This window comes from Centrocercus urophasianus, unplaced genomic scaffold, assembly GCF_019232065.1.
Source record: "Centrocercus urophasianus isolate 14NV4802_14NV808 unplaced genomic scaffold, USGS_Curo_1.0 seq_979, whole genome shotgun sequence".
Taxonomy (NCBI): Eukaryota; Metazoa; Chordata; class Aves; order Galliformes; family Phasianidae; genus Centrocercus; species Centrocercus urophasianus.
Window position 1 is genome coordinate 2,003 of NW_024885620.1, and position 13,566 is coordinate 15,568.

At 39.4% G+C, this 13,566-nt stretch overlaps 1 protein-coding gene across 1 annotated transcript; it reads right to left on the reverse strand.

Moving 5' to 3' along the window:
• Nucleotides 1-5,025: 5,025 nt before the first annotated feature.
• LOC122171802 (transient receptor potential cation channel subfamily V member 5-like) lies at nt 5,026-11,438 on the reverse strand. Its single transcript, XM_042839576.1, has 7 exons — nt 11,376-11,438; nt 10,214-10,334; nt 9,594-9,716; nt 8,527-8,667; nt 7,989-8,087; nt 6,690-6,865; nt 5,026-5,658 (listed from the first exon to the last, which is right to left on the reverse strand). Exons 1-7 carry the CDS (start codon nt 11,436-11,438, stop codon nt 5,503-5,505), a joined length of 879 nt encoding a protein of 292 aa, XP_042695510.1. The 3' UTR covers nt 5,026-5,502.
• Between the last annotated feature and the right edge of the window lie 2,128 nt (nt 11,439-13,566).

Here is a 13,566-nt window from a genome sequence, read left to right on the forward strand (position 1 = left end):
TCTATATTCTGGGGCCAAAGGATTGGAGAAGAATGCATTAGCAATTTCAGCTGTAGCACACCACTTGGCTGCTTTTGACTCCAATGAATACTAGAGTTCTAGCATGTCTGATACAGCAGCACTCGGTGGAGGTGTGACTTCATTTAGGCCACAGTAGTCTACCATCAGCCTCCATTCTCCACTGGCTTTATGCACTGGCCATATTGGGCTCTCAAAAGGTGAATCAGTTTTGCTGATTAATCTCTGACTCTCTAGTTGATGAGTCAACTTATGAATGGGGAACAAGGAATCCCTGTTGGTGTGGTACTGATGTCTGTGCACCATTTTTGTACAAATCAGTACCTGTTGCTCTTCCACTTGTAGCAACCCCACAAGAGACAGATCTTCTGACAGGCGAGGCAAAACAGACATCTGCTTAACATCGTCTGCATCTACAGCAGCTATTCCAAAGGCCCACCAATACCCCTTGGGATCCTTAAAATAGCCTCTTTTGAAGCAAATGACACCAAGTATACATGGTGCCCCTGTGCCAGTCACAGTAGGATCTTTTGCCAGTCTTGACTAGTGAGGCTTATTTCAGCCTCCAACACAGTCAGCTCTTGGGAACCCCCAGTCACCCCAGAAATACAAGTTGATCCTGCCCCTTCATGACTCAAGGGCATTAGAGTGCACTGTGCACCAGTGTCCACCAGTGCTTCATATTTTTGTGGTTCTGATGTGCCAGACCATTGAATACATGCAGTCCAATATACTCTATTTTCCCTTTCCTTCCCCTGGCTTGAGGCAGAGCCCCTCTAATTGTTACCTCTGTCATTCTTCTCTTGTGATTCATGATCAGGATTCTTACAGCTCTTGCCATGTCCCACAGCAACTGGAACAATTGCCTTCGTAGAGGAGTTCACCTTGGCAGTTGATTTGTTTTGTAATTCTTTTTCTTTTATAGAGTAGGAGTGGGTTTTTTATGCCACTTCTTCATATCTTCTCCATGCTCACATTGGTAACTCCAGAAAGCAATACACAACGTAGTATTACCATTGTCACTTGCTCGAGCAGGAAGACATCTGCTTTTAATAGCTGAGATATTGGATGATTTAGTCAGGGAGCAAATCAGTTTGATCAGCCCTTTCAGTAGACTGTTTTGATAATCCTGATTCTCATCAGGTGTCTCTGATACCACCTCAGCTTCATCAGGTTCATCATGATTAAGCAAGGTAGACAGTTCCTCTGTCGTATCTTTATGTTTACTCTGCATTTTATTCAGTCTTACAGTTACTTTTGAAATGGCTGAAATATAAGCTTGTGGAGGGGCTAAATGTTGTTCAGTGTTATGAAGTCTATTCATCAATATAAATGAAATGGGTTGTCTTCACCCTCTCTCATGCATTCCTGGTGTACCAATGTACTTCTCTGGTACAGTTCTTGTGAATTTTTGCCACATACTTGGTGCACACGTGACTCTCTCAGGATCATGATCTTGGTGTGGATTGTCAGGAATAAACATGGGGTCGTGTAACACTTCCACCACAGGTAATTCTCTCCAATAATAGATGTCTTTTTCCACAGTAGTCCATTTCTTTATCTTAGGCATCAGATCTTCTTTGGAGGGGTGTTTTTCCTCTAGGGCTAATAGCATTCACCTCCAGAGGGTGAATGTCCCATCCTGATATCTACTAATTCCTTTGTCAATAGCTGAGTCCTTAGCAATACTTCCCAGCTGGCAAGCTTCTCTACCATCTAGCAACACACTATTGGCCCCAGTGTCCCAACATCACAGTAACCAGTTGGGTTCATTTGGGTGCCGTACAAAATCTTTTCCTGACCTTGAATTTCAGTCATTTTCAGAGGTTGGGTACTAATAATGGTCACAGTGTCTTCCTCACCTTCTTCTTCTTTTTAGTTTTTGCTGTTGCCTTAGTTAATGTCGGTGACAGTGGTCTTGTTCAGGGCCCCTCCCCTAGATCTTCTTCCTCTTCTTTCTCCTTCTTTTCATTCTAAATGAGGTAACATCTGTTTCAATTTCTTATAGGGGCAATTGACATTGATACTGGTGCCTCCTGTGGTTGATTAGACTTCAGTTTTTATGCTCTTTCTCTCTAGCTCAACTCATTCATAGTGGAGTCTGGAGCTTGGAAACTCTTTTGCTGAATTTGGAGATTCTCTTTCTCAATCTGGAGACTTCCTTTCTTGACCCAGAGATTCTCTTTCTCAGTTCAGACTTTCTCCTGGAAACTCTCCCTTTTGGCTCAGAAACACATTTGGATTTTGTGTTGAGGGACATGCTTTAGTGAGTACTATTGGTGATAGGTGGATGGTTGGACTGGATGATCTTGAAGGTCTTTTCTAACCTTGGTGATTCTGTGATCCTGTGATTCTGTTATCCTGTGATTCTAACATCCCTGGTATAGTGTTGAATGAGGCTTGATAGGCATAAGCCAGGCCCCAAATAATTTGCATCTCCTCAGATTTATTGAGCCACAACACGCCTGTCTTAGATACCTGCTTAGATTCTTAGGATCTTGAAGGTGTTCAGGAGTAAAATTCCATGACACCGGGGATGCCCATCTCTCTAAAGTCTCTCTCAAGTCCCTCTGCACTCCCTGCCACTCAGTATTCTCTGGCTTTGGGGAAGGCTTCCTCAAATATTTCAAGTAAAGATACTGAGTGAGATGACAAGGAATGCATTCAGGGAGATTGACAACATGATCACTGAATGAGCATTCAAAAAACATATAAGGGATTCAAGGGACAGATTGGAAGCCTGTTTTAAAATCACATGTTCTGTAAAACCAGAAACTCCATCTGGGACATAGCTTTCAATGCTCAAAACATACCACAGTGTATGCAGGCACCAGATAGGTGTTTCCACTGGTACTTCTAACTTTTTATATATGTATACAGCTCCATAGAGCAGAGTGGAGGACTTGATAAAGTCTAGTACATTCTAAGTGTTAAGAGGATGAACATGATGGAATGTAATCTCTTGAAGAACAGTTTTACAAGAGAAAGAAAGTACATTTTGTCTCTTTATAAAAACAAGTTGACACAGTGCCAAAAACAACAACAAAAAAAAATTGGTGCAATTGGCAGTCCACCTAGAAATCAAGGATTGTAAACAAGATAAGCTTTCTAACAATGCTTTCCGAGAGTTAGAGCTCAGAGAGTTTTGCATTAAAAGTTTGTTTTTCAAGCCAGTGCACCAAAAATATCACAGTTAGGCCCAGTTCAGCCTTGTTCTGTGACTGAAGTGGCAAATGGACCCATGGACTCACACCCCAGGAAAGGGGAAGGGAAAAGACAGGGAGATAGGCCCAGATGAGGAAAACAGTAAAATAAGCTAAGGAAAAACTAATTTACTAAAATATGATAGTGGAATGAAAGATAATACAATATAATACAGTGTAATTGGAATTGATGCTAATAAATCAAATAAAATGAGAGTGTCCAAAACTGTAGGCCTTACTCTAATGTTGTAGGCAATACTGCCAGGGAGCACACCAAGCAAAATGGGCAGAAAAAGAGAAACAGTCTCATGACTCCCAGTCAGTTTCATCTTTCCCTCTGAACAGAAAATGGAAATGGAATAACGAAGTCTTCTGGGAGCTGCTGTTCATTCTTCTCTTCTGAGACCAGGTACCTGGAACTACTGATAACCCATGGAACTGCAGCATTAACTCTTTAACTCGGAGTATGCTACATGATGTTATGACATAGAAGACTGATCCAAAATTATAAAACAACAACACAGCTCCAGTGAAGAAAACTGACTTTATCCCAGCCAAAACAAGGACATCACGAAGGATCAAAGTTTGCTTTGTACTTCAGCAATTGTTTAAGGCAGCTAGATTCAGCTGCTTTAAGACAGTGTTATTTTATTTGTATTTTCTCCACCTGTAAAAGGGAAGAACTTTCTTGGCTCATAGCTCATAGGAAGCATACAGAGTTTACACAACCAATTAGCTGCTTTTGCAGCAATCATTTAGGAGTTCTTCATCTGAGCACCAAAGTCAACAAGGTCTTTTCTGTAAAAGGTAGACAAGGGCATGTATGTAAGTGACTTAAAAATGCCCTCAGTTCAGGCAGATTCTGGAAGATAAAATACCAACAGTTAAATTTATCTGATAAATTTTCAAAATGATTTTGTCAAATACTGGAACATTGAATTGATGGCAGAATATTCCCATTGCTACAGCAGTACAAGTATGTTTTATCAGATTATTTAGGATAAAAAAATAAGAACTTTTTTTTCCAAATGTGACTAGCACTTAACTAAAGCTTCATGGCTTACACAAAAATACAGCATTTTAAGTTTCTGTGTTATTAATTGGTTGATGATTAATTGAATCATCTATATCAAGCCTTCAATTTCTGCAAAAAGACTGACATTTAGAGTGTAAGTAGGACTTATGCTAATGAATTTGAGCTATGAACTCAACTAAATTCTTCTAGAGTTACTTCTTGCACCATTTAGGGGATTCCTGCAATGAGCAAGAAGGGGATATACGTCAAAGTGTCCAGAAGAGACAGGAAAGATTTTTGGTCAAAGGTGTATCAAGCACTATGACAAATTTCTTACTTACACATGCAGAAATTCCAACTACTCATGATTAAGAGCATTCTGGAAAACAAAGAAGCTTTTTTGGCCTCTAGGAATGCTCTAGAATTGGTAACGTTGCATCTGCATACACCATATGTATTGGGAAAAGACAGATACACAATATTCTTCCTTCTTTCAGGGTTATGGTTTATCCTTCTGGACAACTTACAAGGTTGTTCTGTTTTATGACACAGAGTGTTTTCCTATACATTTCTACGCATTCAGATTCAGAGGCTTTTAAATATAAACAAATGAGAATTCCATGAACTTCCTTCACATTGTTCTCCAGTTGCTGAAACTTTTGTTTCTGAAGTTTAACCAAAATTTTTTATAGATGGAGATAATACAGAACTGGGAGCATTCCATACAGCATTTATCCATTTAATAATTAAAGCGTCTACTGACTCATCTCTGATTCAGCAGAGATAATCCACGTTCTTCTTTTTGAGTCATAAGCTGGATAACCAATAGTGATTAAATGAAGAAAATAATAACAATAAGGAGTGCTTTTAAAATGCATTCCAATTTAGGATTTCTTAACACAGTTTGCCTCACGGGGATGTTGTTAATCACTATCACTGATACAGAAAGCTAGTACGTGCTAAAGCTACTCTAGAGCTACATGTTATTTATATCTTTGAGCATGGGAAAAAAGAAAGAACCCTTTACTGAAACATGTTCCATGTGATCTGTTAATATGATGTTCTTTCAATCCATCTTCAAGCTCCCATCTCAGAATAAACTGCTAAAGCATCAAATATAAATGTATTATTAAAAAGCTGCTATATTTCATGTATTGCCCGCAGTATGATACTGTTTCTTGCCCTGTGAATAACATGGAAGAGCCTGAGCCTTCAAACTCATTATTCTCCTTTTAGAATTACCACAGTCCTCAAAACTTCTCACGCCTACAGTACCTCTCTCTTCTTGGTTGAGACAATGAGTTCAAGGAAGGATTGATCTTCAGCCCAGGAGTCAATCTCTGTGAGATCATACAGCACAGTGGTCAAGGGGCCAAAGGACCAGAGATTATGCTTTCGCCTTTGCATGAGGTATTGAAACATCTGAGGAGAAAAGAAGGGAATCAAGGATTATAGAAGCCTTCCAGTAAATATTTGTTCTCACTGCAAATACACTGAAATTGTTAGAATTCTGCATTACAAAATATTTTCCTTTAACTTAGCTGTGGTTCTCACATCTCTCTCTTCCATCAGCTTAAGAATGGGAAGAGCTTTTTTCCTGATCCATCTGATTATTAGTTTGTGCTTCAAGTAAAGTATAAAGCTGCCTGCATTACAGCTGTGTAGCACAGATATTCTCCCAGACATACCAAAAGTAAGCACAGCAGTGTCTGACAGGCTTAAGAGTCCCATTTTGCTTTTGCAGCCACACACAGAGATTCCACTAAAATAAGAGGGACTGCTTGAAGTTATGTCAGATCTGAAACTGAGGAGAAAATGTTGTGTTTGTATGCTTTGGAAGCAAAGATGTAGTCATCCTTAACACTAGTCACACTGATGAACTTGTTTGAAGTAGTCATGTCTCCATATAAAAGATTTTATGTGGATATGTTGATTAGGGAAAAAAAATCCTTTTATATTTTTCTACAGATCATCAGAAAAGAGATATATGAAAAAGGAAATCATATTGTCCTTTGTGAATCTACAGAAGAAACACTAACCACCTCTGTCTTTTTATTAAAGCAAAGGATGAGGATTTATATTGAGATCTTGCATAAAAACAAATGTCTGCAGATATCTGGAGAACTCCCCCGTGTATCATGTTTATGGAAAACGAAATAGATAATAGAAACAACTTCAGTCAGACTTTTAAAAAAGGCTTTGGGTGGATCTTTCTGCTAATAAACTGGTTAACTGAAAAGCTTCAAAAATTGGATCAAAAGAGCTATCCTTTAAGCACGAGTTTTTCTCACTAAGATAAAGAAATTTCTTAAACAGGCTTTTGGGTCTTATACGAGACTTCAACCCACTAAGAGTGTGTACAAACTCCCTTGTTCAGGGTGATGTTATTTCAAGTTCTCTGCTTCTGAATAAAGTCTTTAATATGGAGGCAACAGTGTCACAAATAAACTTACCACAGTGTTCCCCTCAACTCCAGCCAGTTTGAATGGAGTAAGCCCCTCATTGTTAGGAATTAATTCAAGTGGTCTTGGTCCCTCTTTGGTCTGGTCGTAGGAAAGTATCAGGCTGTACATGCGGCAGGCAAATGTCTTATTAGGCTGGAGAACTAAGATGTGGAGGATGGTGTTACCTGTTAAATAATCAGAATGGGTAAATACATAGGTTACTCTGAAAATAATGCCTTCTACTTATTTCCACGAAAACTACCACAAGTGCAAAGAGTAAAATAACTCTAAAAGAGCAAATTATCATCTGCAGAATGCCATTCTTCAATACAGACACCACCATTAGCTGTGCATTTTCACCAGCAGTGAAGAAAAGCCTGTATGCCATGCTCATAAAAATCTGCATCACAAGAGGTAACCCACTATTGCTGCTGCCACACCTATAAAACACCACCCACAACCTCACTGTGCTCACATCCACTGTTTAGTCTCCACTGTTTGGTTTAACAAGCATCAGTGAATGTCAATGGGTGCCGTCTTTTTCTTCATGGAGGAATTCAATGGCGCACCTTTCCTTCATGTGAACTTCCATGTCAGAAACCTTTTTGTCAGACTGCTCTTCTCCTGCCATCTGTCACACAGCAACAAAACATAATGGAATATTGGTAGGAAGGTTGAACTTTTCCTGCCATACCACAAACATCTGCTGCTGATTTCATGGCTCAACATCATGAAGTTAGAGGCATTACTTTTGGAGCAGTCCTTACATGTTGAATAACAACTCTGTAGAAAGACTGGCAATTGCCTGATGGCATTAATAATGGCTTTCATTTTCCTCATATCCTTCATTTCAACTGTGTTTTTAGTGAGGAAAAAATACTTAAGTACACAGATCATGGAATCATACAATGGCTTGGTTTGGAAGGGACTTCTAGAATCATAGATCTCCAACCCCCTGCCATGGGCAGGGTTGCTACCTACCAGATCAGGTTATCCAGGACCTCATGTAACCTGGGCTTGAATACCTCTCTGGGCAGCTTGAACCAGTCCCTCACCACCCTCTCAGTGAAAAACTTTTCACTGACTAACATCTAACCTAAATCTCCCCTGCTCTAGTTCAAAATCATTCACCTTGTCCTATCACTAACTACTGCTGTAAAAAAGTTGATTTCCTTCCTGTTTATAATATCATTTTAAATACAGGAAGACTGCAACAATGTCTCCCCAGAGCATTCTTTTCTCCACACTGAACAAGCTGATGGAGTCTGGTTTAAAATGTTCAATGTATGCAATTCACTAGGCACGTACCCAGGTAATCCTGAGCTCTAATGTCAGCTCCATTTTCAATGAGCAACTGTACAATCTCCTCATTTCCCACACAGGCAGCAAATGACAAAACATGTTCTCCTGCAAAGAAGGGGATGGAGGAAACAATATTAAGTCCCTAGCATGTGAGTGAGGCTGAAGTATGGTGAGGGGAAATGATCCATGTCACAAAGCTATAAAAGGAACCTGTAAAAGTAACCTATGAGATTTCTGGCCCACTACTCATCATACTCAGAAAGGACCAAAAGACTGTAGAAATTAACATTATATTTTTTATGCAATATATAATGTTTGTATACATGCAAATATGTAAAATGTTTTCAAATAATATATTTTTATTAATGTAGTATTTACAAACTCAGATGAAGCTTTACTGTGAGACAGAAGTGTGCGAATGATGACCCTCGAAGACAGAAGCCTTTGCTTATACAGTTTAAACAGGAACTGAAACATGCCTCCCTCATCACTCTTTTGGCTGCTTCTCATAGCAACAAGGAGAGAAGAAAAGAGAAGGATGTACCAAAATAGAGAAGGTTCTGGGAGCTGCGCCTGAAGAAGTGCCCAGTGGCCTGTGCTGTGCAGATATTTGCCCCTCTCTTGAGCAAAGCCTTCACCAAAGTGATATTCTGGTTCACTGCTGCAATGTGGAGAGCTGTCTGCCCTGTAAAACACAGATACAAAACCTTGTCCTCTAAGAAGTTAACTTCAGGCTGATCAGCAGCCTGCAGTTCACACTCAACACATGTTAAATACCAGTTTTGGGAAATTGTATCCATAGGACTAATACGGATTAGCTTTCAGGTTATTGCTGTGGACTAGAGACTAGTGGTCTTGTGAATTCATGAAAAAAGATTTTACAGTCTGCTAACTAAACCAGCAGGATGCACTTTCTGCACGTTGGGGTTTTTGTTCGTTTGGAGAGATTTTGCAGGTAGGGTTATTTTGGGTTATTTTGCAGGTAGGAATCAGTCTGGAAGGACTTAATGAGACATGAAGAGTGCATCAAAACCAAGTTCCCAAACTTTCTCTAATCCTTCAAACTAGATATTAGAAGTTTTAAAACCCCCTAATTACTATTTTAGTGATTTCAATACACTCTGAGATAGTTCTGGACAGTGAAACAGAATCACATAAGAAACTCTAGGTTTTTTAAAAATTGCTCTGACTCAAAACTCAGTAACAGCAATTAAGATTGTTTTTAATCCCTATTATTTGCCAGCAAAAGAATCAGTTTTTGTCTTTTCAAAGAAGATCAGGCAGGGAACTCTTCTGTCACACAATCTGGTTTGTCTATGGCAGAAAGCAAAGCTGTACACATCGTTGCCATCCCGCTGTAGTGAACAGACCCACCAGTACTTTGCGAGTTACGCATTTGAGTACTTGCACAAGCTGGTTTTAATATAAAGCCACCTTCCACAAAGGGTCAGGAGCTATTTGTATATTGCTTTTGCAGTGTAACAAAATTTAGTAATTTAGTAACATATTGAACCAGGAACAGTATATTCCAGTTTCCTGAATAGAAACAATTACAACCTCCTCTCTCCCCTTGCAGAGAAACCTCTCCATCCCCATTCTTTGAGATGTTACCTTCATAGAGTTCTGATGTCATCCTTTCATTGACAAGCTCCGGAGCTGCTTCCATCAGAGCCAGTGCAGCCTCCACATTATCATACAAGGCAGCTACATGGAGGGCAGTCTCCCCTACTGCACCTAGAAACAGTAAAGTAAGCACGTGAGTCATCTAGACATTCAGCAATACAGAATAAAAGCAGACATAGATTTATTGGGGTGGAGGGTTATGGGTATTCCCAATCTTCCTTTGAGTGTTGCCAGGTGCCACTTTGTCATACAATGTGGTGACAGTCACTCCACCAAAACCCAAATGCTGAACAGAAACTTCAGGTGTTTGTGAGCGCCATGAACTGAAATGAGTACATAGCCCTTCCACTGCCCACCTGCCTCTGTAAAACACATCCTTCAGTCCCTCTGTAAAAATAGCCTCTTCAAGTTGTAAAACTCCAATCATTACCAACTGTTTATGACTTGAGTTAGAGAACTCATTTTATTGCAAAGCTGCTGACATAGATTTAAGTCATTTGATTCTGCCAGTGAGAACGTTGCAGTAAACTAGCTTACATACTACTATGCTCATTGTTTCAGGTTCTTGCTTTTCCCCAAAAAACAATTCAGAGAAAATAATGAGTTACCTCTCTGATAAATATCACATGTTTCATCAGTGAGAAGTTTCATAATGACTGGGATGTTGTTCTCCTTGGCAGCCTGAAGGAGTGGGGACTCACAGATCCTGCAGTGAAGTAAAAGTGGCTTCTAAGGAAGGCAGACAAATATATGGCACCTCTTTCCAGAATATTTATTGAGACAATATGAATGATCAGTTTTTTCCTTAAAGACTAGTAATGCATATTTATCAGCTGAGGTGTTTTTGAAGGAAAGGAAGGAGAGGGGAGGGGAGAGGAGTGAAAGAAAGGGGAGGGGAGATGTTTATACATATGTGTGTGGTTTATATATGGTCTATATTTTGAGGCTCAGAAGGCAGAAAATGATGAATCAATGAGTCGTGATATCCTTCCTGCAGTAAGCTAGTTATCTCAGGAGCTGGGAGGGGGAGGGAGAGGGAGAAGTGGTTTTTTTATATACAATTAAAAACATTTTTAAAAAATGCTGCATTCAAATGGATGGAAAAGATATAAACAAGAATTCACTGTTATGTCTTAACAAGGCTTCTTATGGTGTAGCTTAACTACGCTATTTTTATCTCCGATGCTGAGAAAATTGAGGAAACTAATGAGAGCTGAAATATATTCCAGTTCTAGGAAAGAGCATGCCATCAAACAAGTTTCAGACCAAATAATTCACTTATATTTGGAGAATACCCATGGTTCTTCCACCAGACTCTAGGTTATTTTAGTAGACCCTTTGGATTTGATTAAGAATTTGCAAGCACAGTCACCACACTTCACCCCAGAAAGGCCTGCTGACACGAACAGCAGATTGAGAGAGGTGATCCTTCTTCTCTATTCCACACTGGTGAGGCAATATCTGGAGTCCTGTGCCCAGTTTTGGTCTCCTCATTAAGGAAAACATTCTAGAGTGAGTTCAGAAAAGGATAATGAAGATGATTAAGGGACTGAAGCATCTTTCATACGAGGAAAGACTCAGAGAGCTGGAACTGTTTAGAGCAGAGGAGGCTCAAGAGAAATATCATCAAAATATGCAAATATCTCAATGCAGAGTACAAAGAGGATGGAGCCAGGCTGTTTTCAGTGGTATCAGTGACAGGACAAGAGACAATGGGCACAAACTGAAACACAGAAGGCTTTGTTTGTACATCAGGAAGTACTTCTTTACTGTGAGTAAAGAAACAGAGTGCTGGCGTAGATGGTCAACAGAGGTTGTGAAATCTCCATCCATGGTGATAATTAAAAGTTATCTGGAAATGGTCCTGAGCAACCTGCTGTAACTGACCCTGCTTGAGCAAGGGTACTGGAACCAAGTGACCTCCATAGGTCCCTTCCAACCTCAAATTTTCTTTGAGTCTATTGTATCGTAGACAGTAGTTCTGATCATAGAATAATTGGCTCTTGTAATTCAGTGTGGTCCTTGCAGTATTGAAGACTTCTTCAGCTTCTGTCTGACATGACAGTTTCTATAAACTACCTATCTTCAATTGCTGGTAAAAACAGCAAAACATTAATCGCTTAAATTGAAAACCACATCTGCAGGGACTGCTCCAAAAGTAATGCTACCTATGATTCTACAATTCTATTTTATCATGTTGGCCCATGAAATCAGAGGCAGATATTGGTGGTATGGCAGAAAAGGTTGAACATTCCTACCAATGTTCCATTACATTTTGTTGCTGTGCGACAGATGGCAGCAGAGGAGCAGTGACAAGAAAGTGTCTGACATGGAAGTGCGAAGGCGTGCCACTGAATTCCTCCATGAAGAAAAAGATTGTACCCACTGACATTCATTGATGCTTACTAAACCAAACAGTGGAGATCTAACAGTGGATGTGAGCCCAGTGAGGTGACATTTCAGTAGCGGTGACAGTATCAGTGGGTCACCTCTGCAGGTGCAGATTTTTAGGAGAGTGGCAAGCAGGCTCTTGTTCATTGCTGGCAAAAATGTATAGCTAACGGTGGTGACTCTTGTAAGACAGCATTTTGTAGCTGAAAATTTGCTTTATCAAATAATGTTATTGTGCTATTTGTATCTGTGGTAGTTTTCACAAAAATAAATATGAAGCATTGCTTTCAGAGTGATCCGTGTATATTTCTTGCTTTAAATTGCTCTTTTAAATGCAATGCTATAGAATCTTGAGGAAAAAAAAAGGAAAAAAAGAAAAAAGAAAAAGAAAAATATCTTTTACATGCAGTTATACCTGAATTTAATCCAGGTGAAATGTGTGAGCTCTGCAGAGTTTTACACCGGAAGGATAATGATACATCTGGGAAAACTTTAGGGGAAAAAGCAAAACAACCATCCACGCAGGCTACATAGAATAAAATCGTAAATGAATGTTATATTTGTCATTCAGTAAAAGGAACATTTCCTATTACCAACAGCACCCCCTTGACTAAGTCAGTAGGAATTGGCCTAGAAAAACTCTAAAGAACAGGAATTAATGATATAAAGAACCAAACTGAACAAATCAAGGAGCCATTCTGATGCATTTTTTGCATCCTTCAAACTCTTGGCCTTGCTGCTCTGAGAAATATTTCTTTTCATCTGGCAGTTGCAGCAGTTGTTAATTACATGACTTAATTGAATACTGCATCCAGGATCAGACAAACAAGGATAAAATAAAGAGGCACTCTGAGCAAATGTTCTAACATTCATCATGAGTAAAGCAAGCTTGCCACCTCTACCAGTATTTTGGCTGAGGAAGACTAGTTTTCCTAGAGAATGTAATTTTCTCAGACAGAAAGTGGGAAAGAGGCAGGATTTCAATAGCATAAACAATGCTGCAATTAATTTGTTTATGCTTTAGTGGGTAGGCTTTTATCCCTTCAGTGACCTCAGAGAGGAGAAGGATTGGGCAAGAGATAATGTGGGAGAACACAAACACAATACCATTCTCAAAAAACTCTCCAAAGTTCATGTAAATGACTAATTAAATTAAAAGCCTGCTAATTAGACACCTAACAAATACTGTACTCAGCATGCAGAAACTGAGGGCAAAATTGTCAAACAAATGTAATCACTGTAGAGATTACTTGTCTCAGAGAGTTGGAGATTCCAAGACAAATAGCAAGCTGCTGAAGAACACAGACTTGTTGGCAAATATCACAGCAAACTTCCCCTTATGCCCCAAAGACCCATGACTTAGATGTTTATACCATATACTTATACGCTCATTTAATTTTCTGGCCTCTAATTGGGGAAACTTCTTATTCTCATTTAAAACACACCATTGAGTCAACTCCTTTTTAATACATTACCACAATGTGCTGAGTATATAAATGTTGAGTACCTGACAAATTAGCTAATGTATAACAAAGTCACACGAATCTAGAACCTTCAAAGTTATGCACAT

What these genes read in the sequence shown, in the direction of transcription:
- LOC122171802 (XM_042839576.1), bottom strand. Translation starts at nt 11,438, where the DNA reads ATGGATGGAGATTTCACAACCTCTGTTGACCATCTACGCCAGCACTCT. An exon ending in ATGTGATATTTATCAGAGAG is followed by an intron (nt 9,717 to 10,213) that starts GTAACTCATTAT and finishes TACTGTTTCTAG; the next exon opens with GTGCAGTAGGGGAGACTGCC. An exon ending in CCAGAACCTTCTCTATTTTG is followed by an intron (nt 8,088 to 8,526) that starts GTACATCCTTCT and finishes CCTTCTTTGCAG; the next exon opens with GAGAACATGTTTTGTCATTT.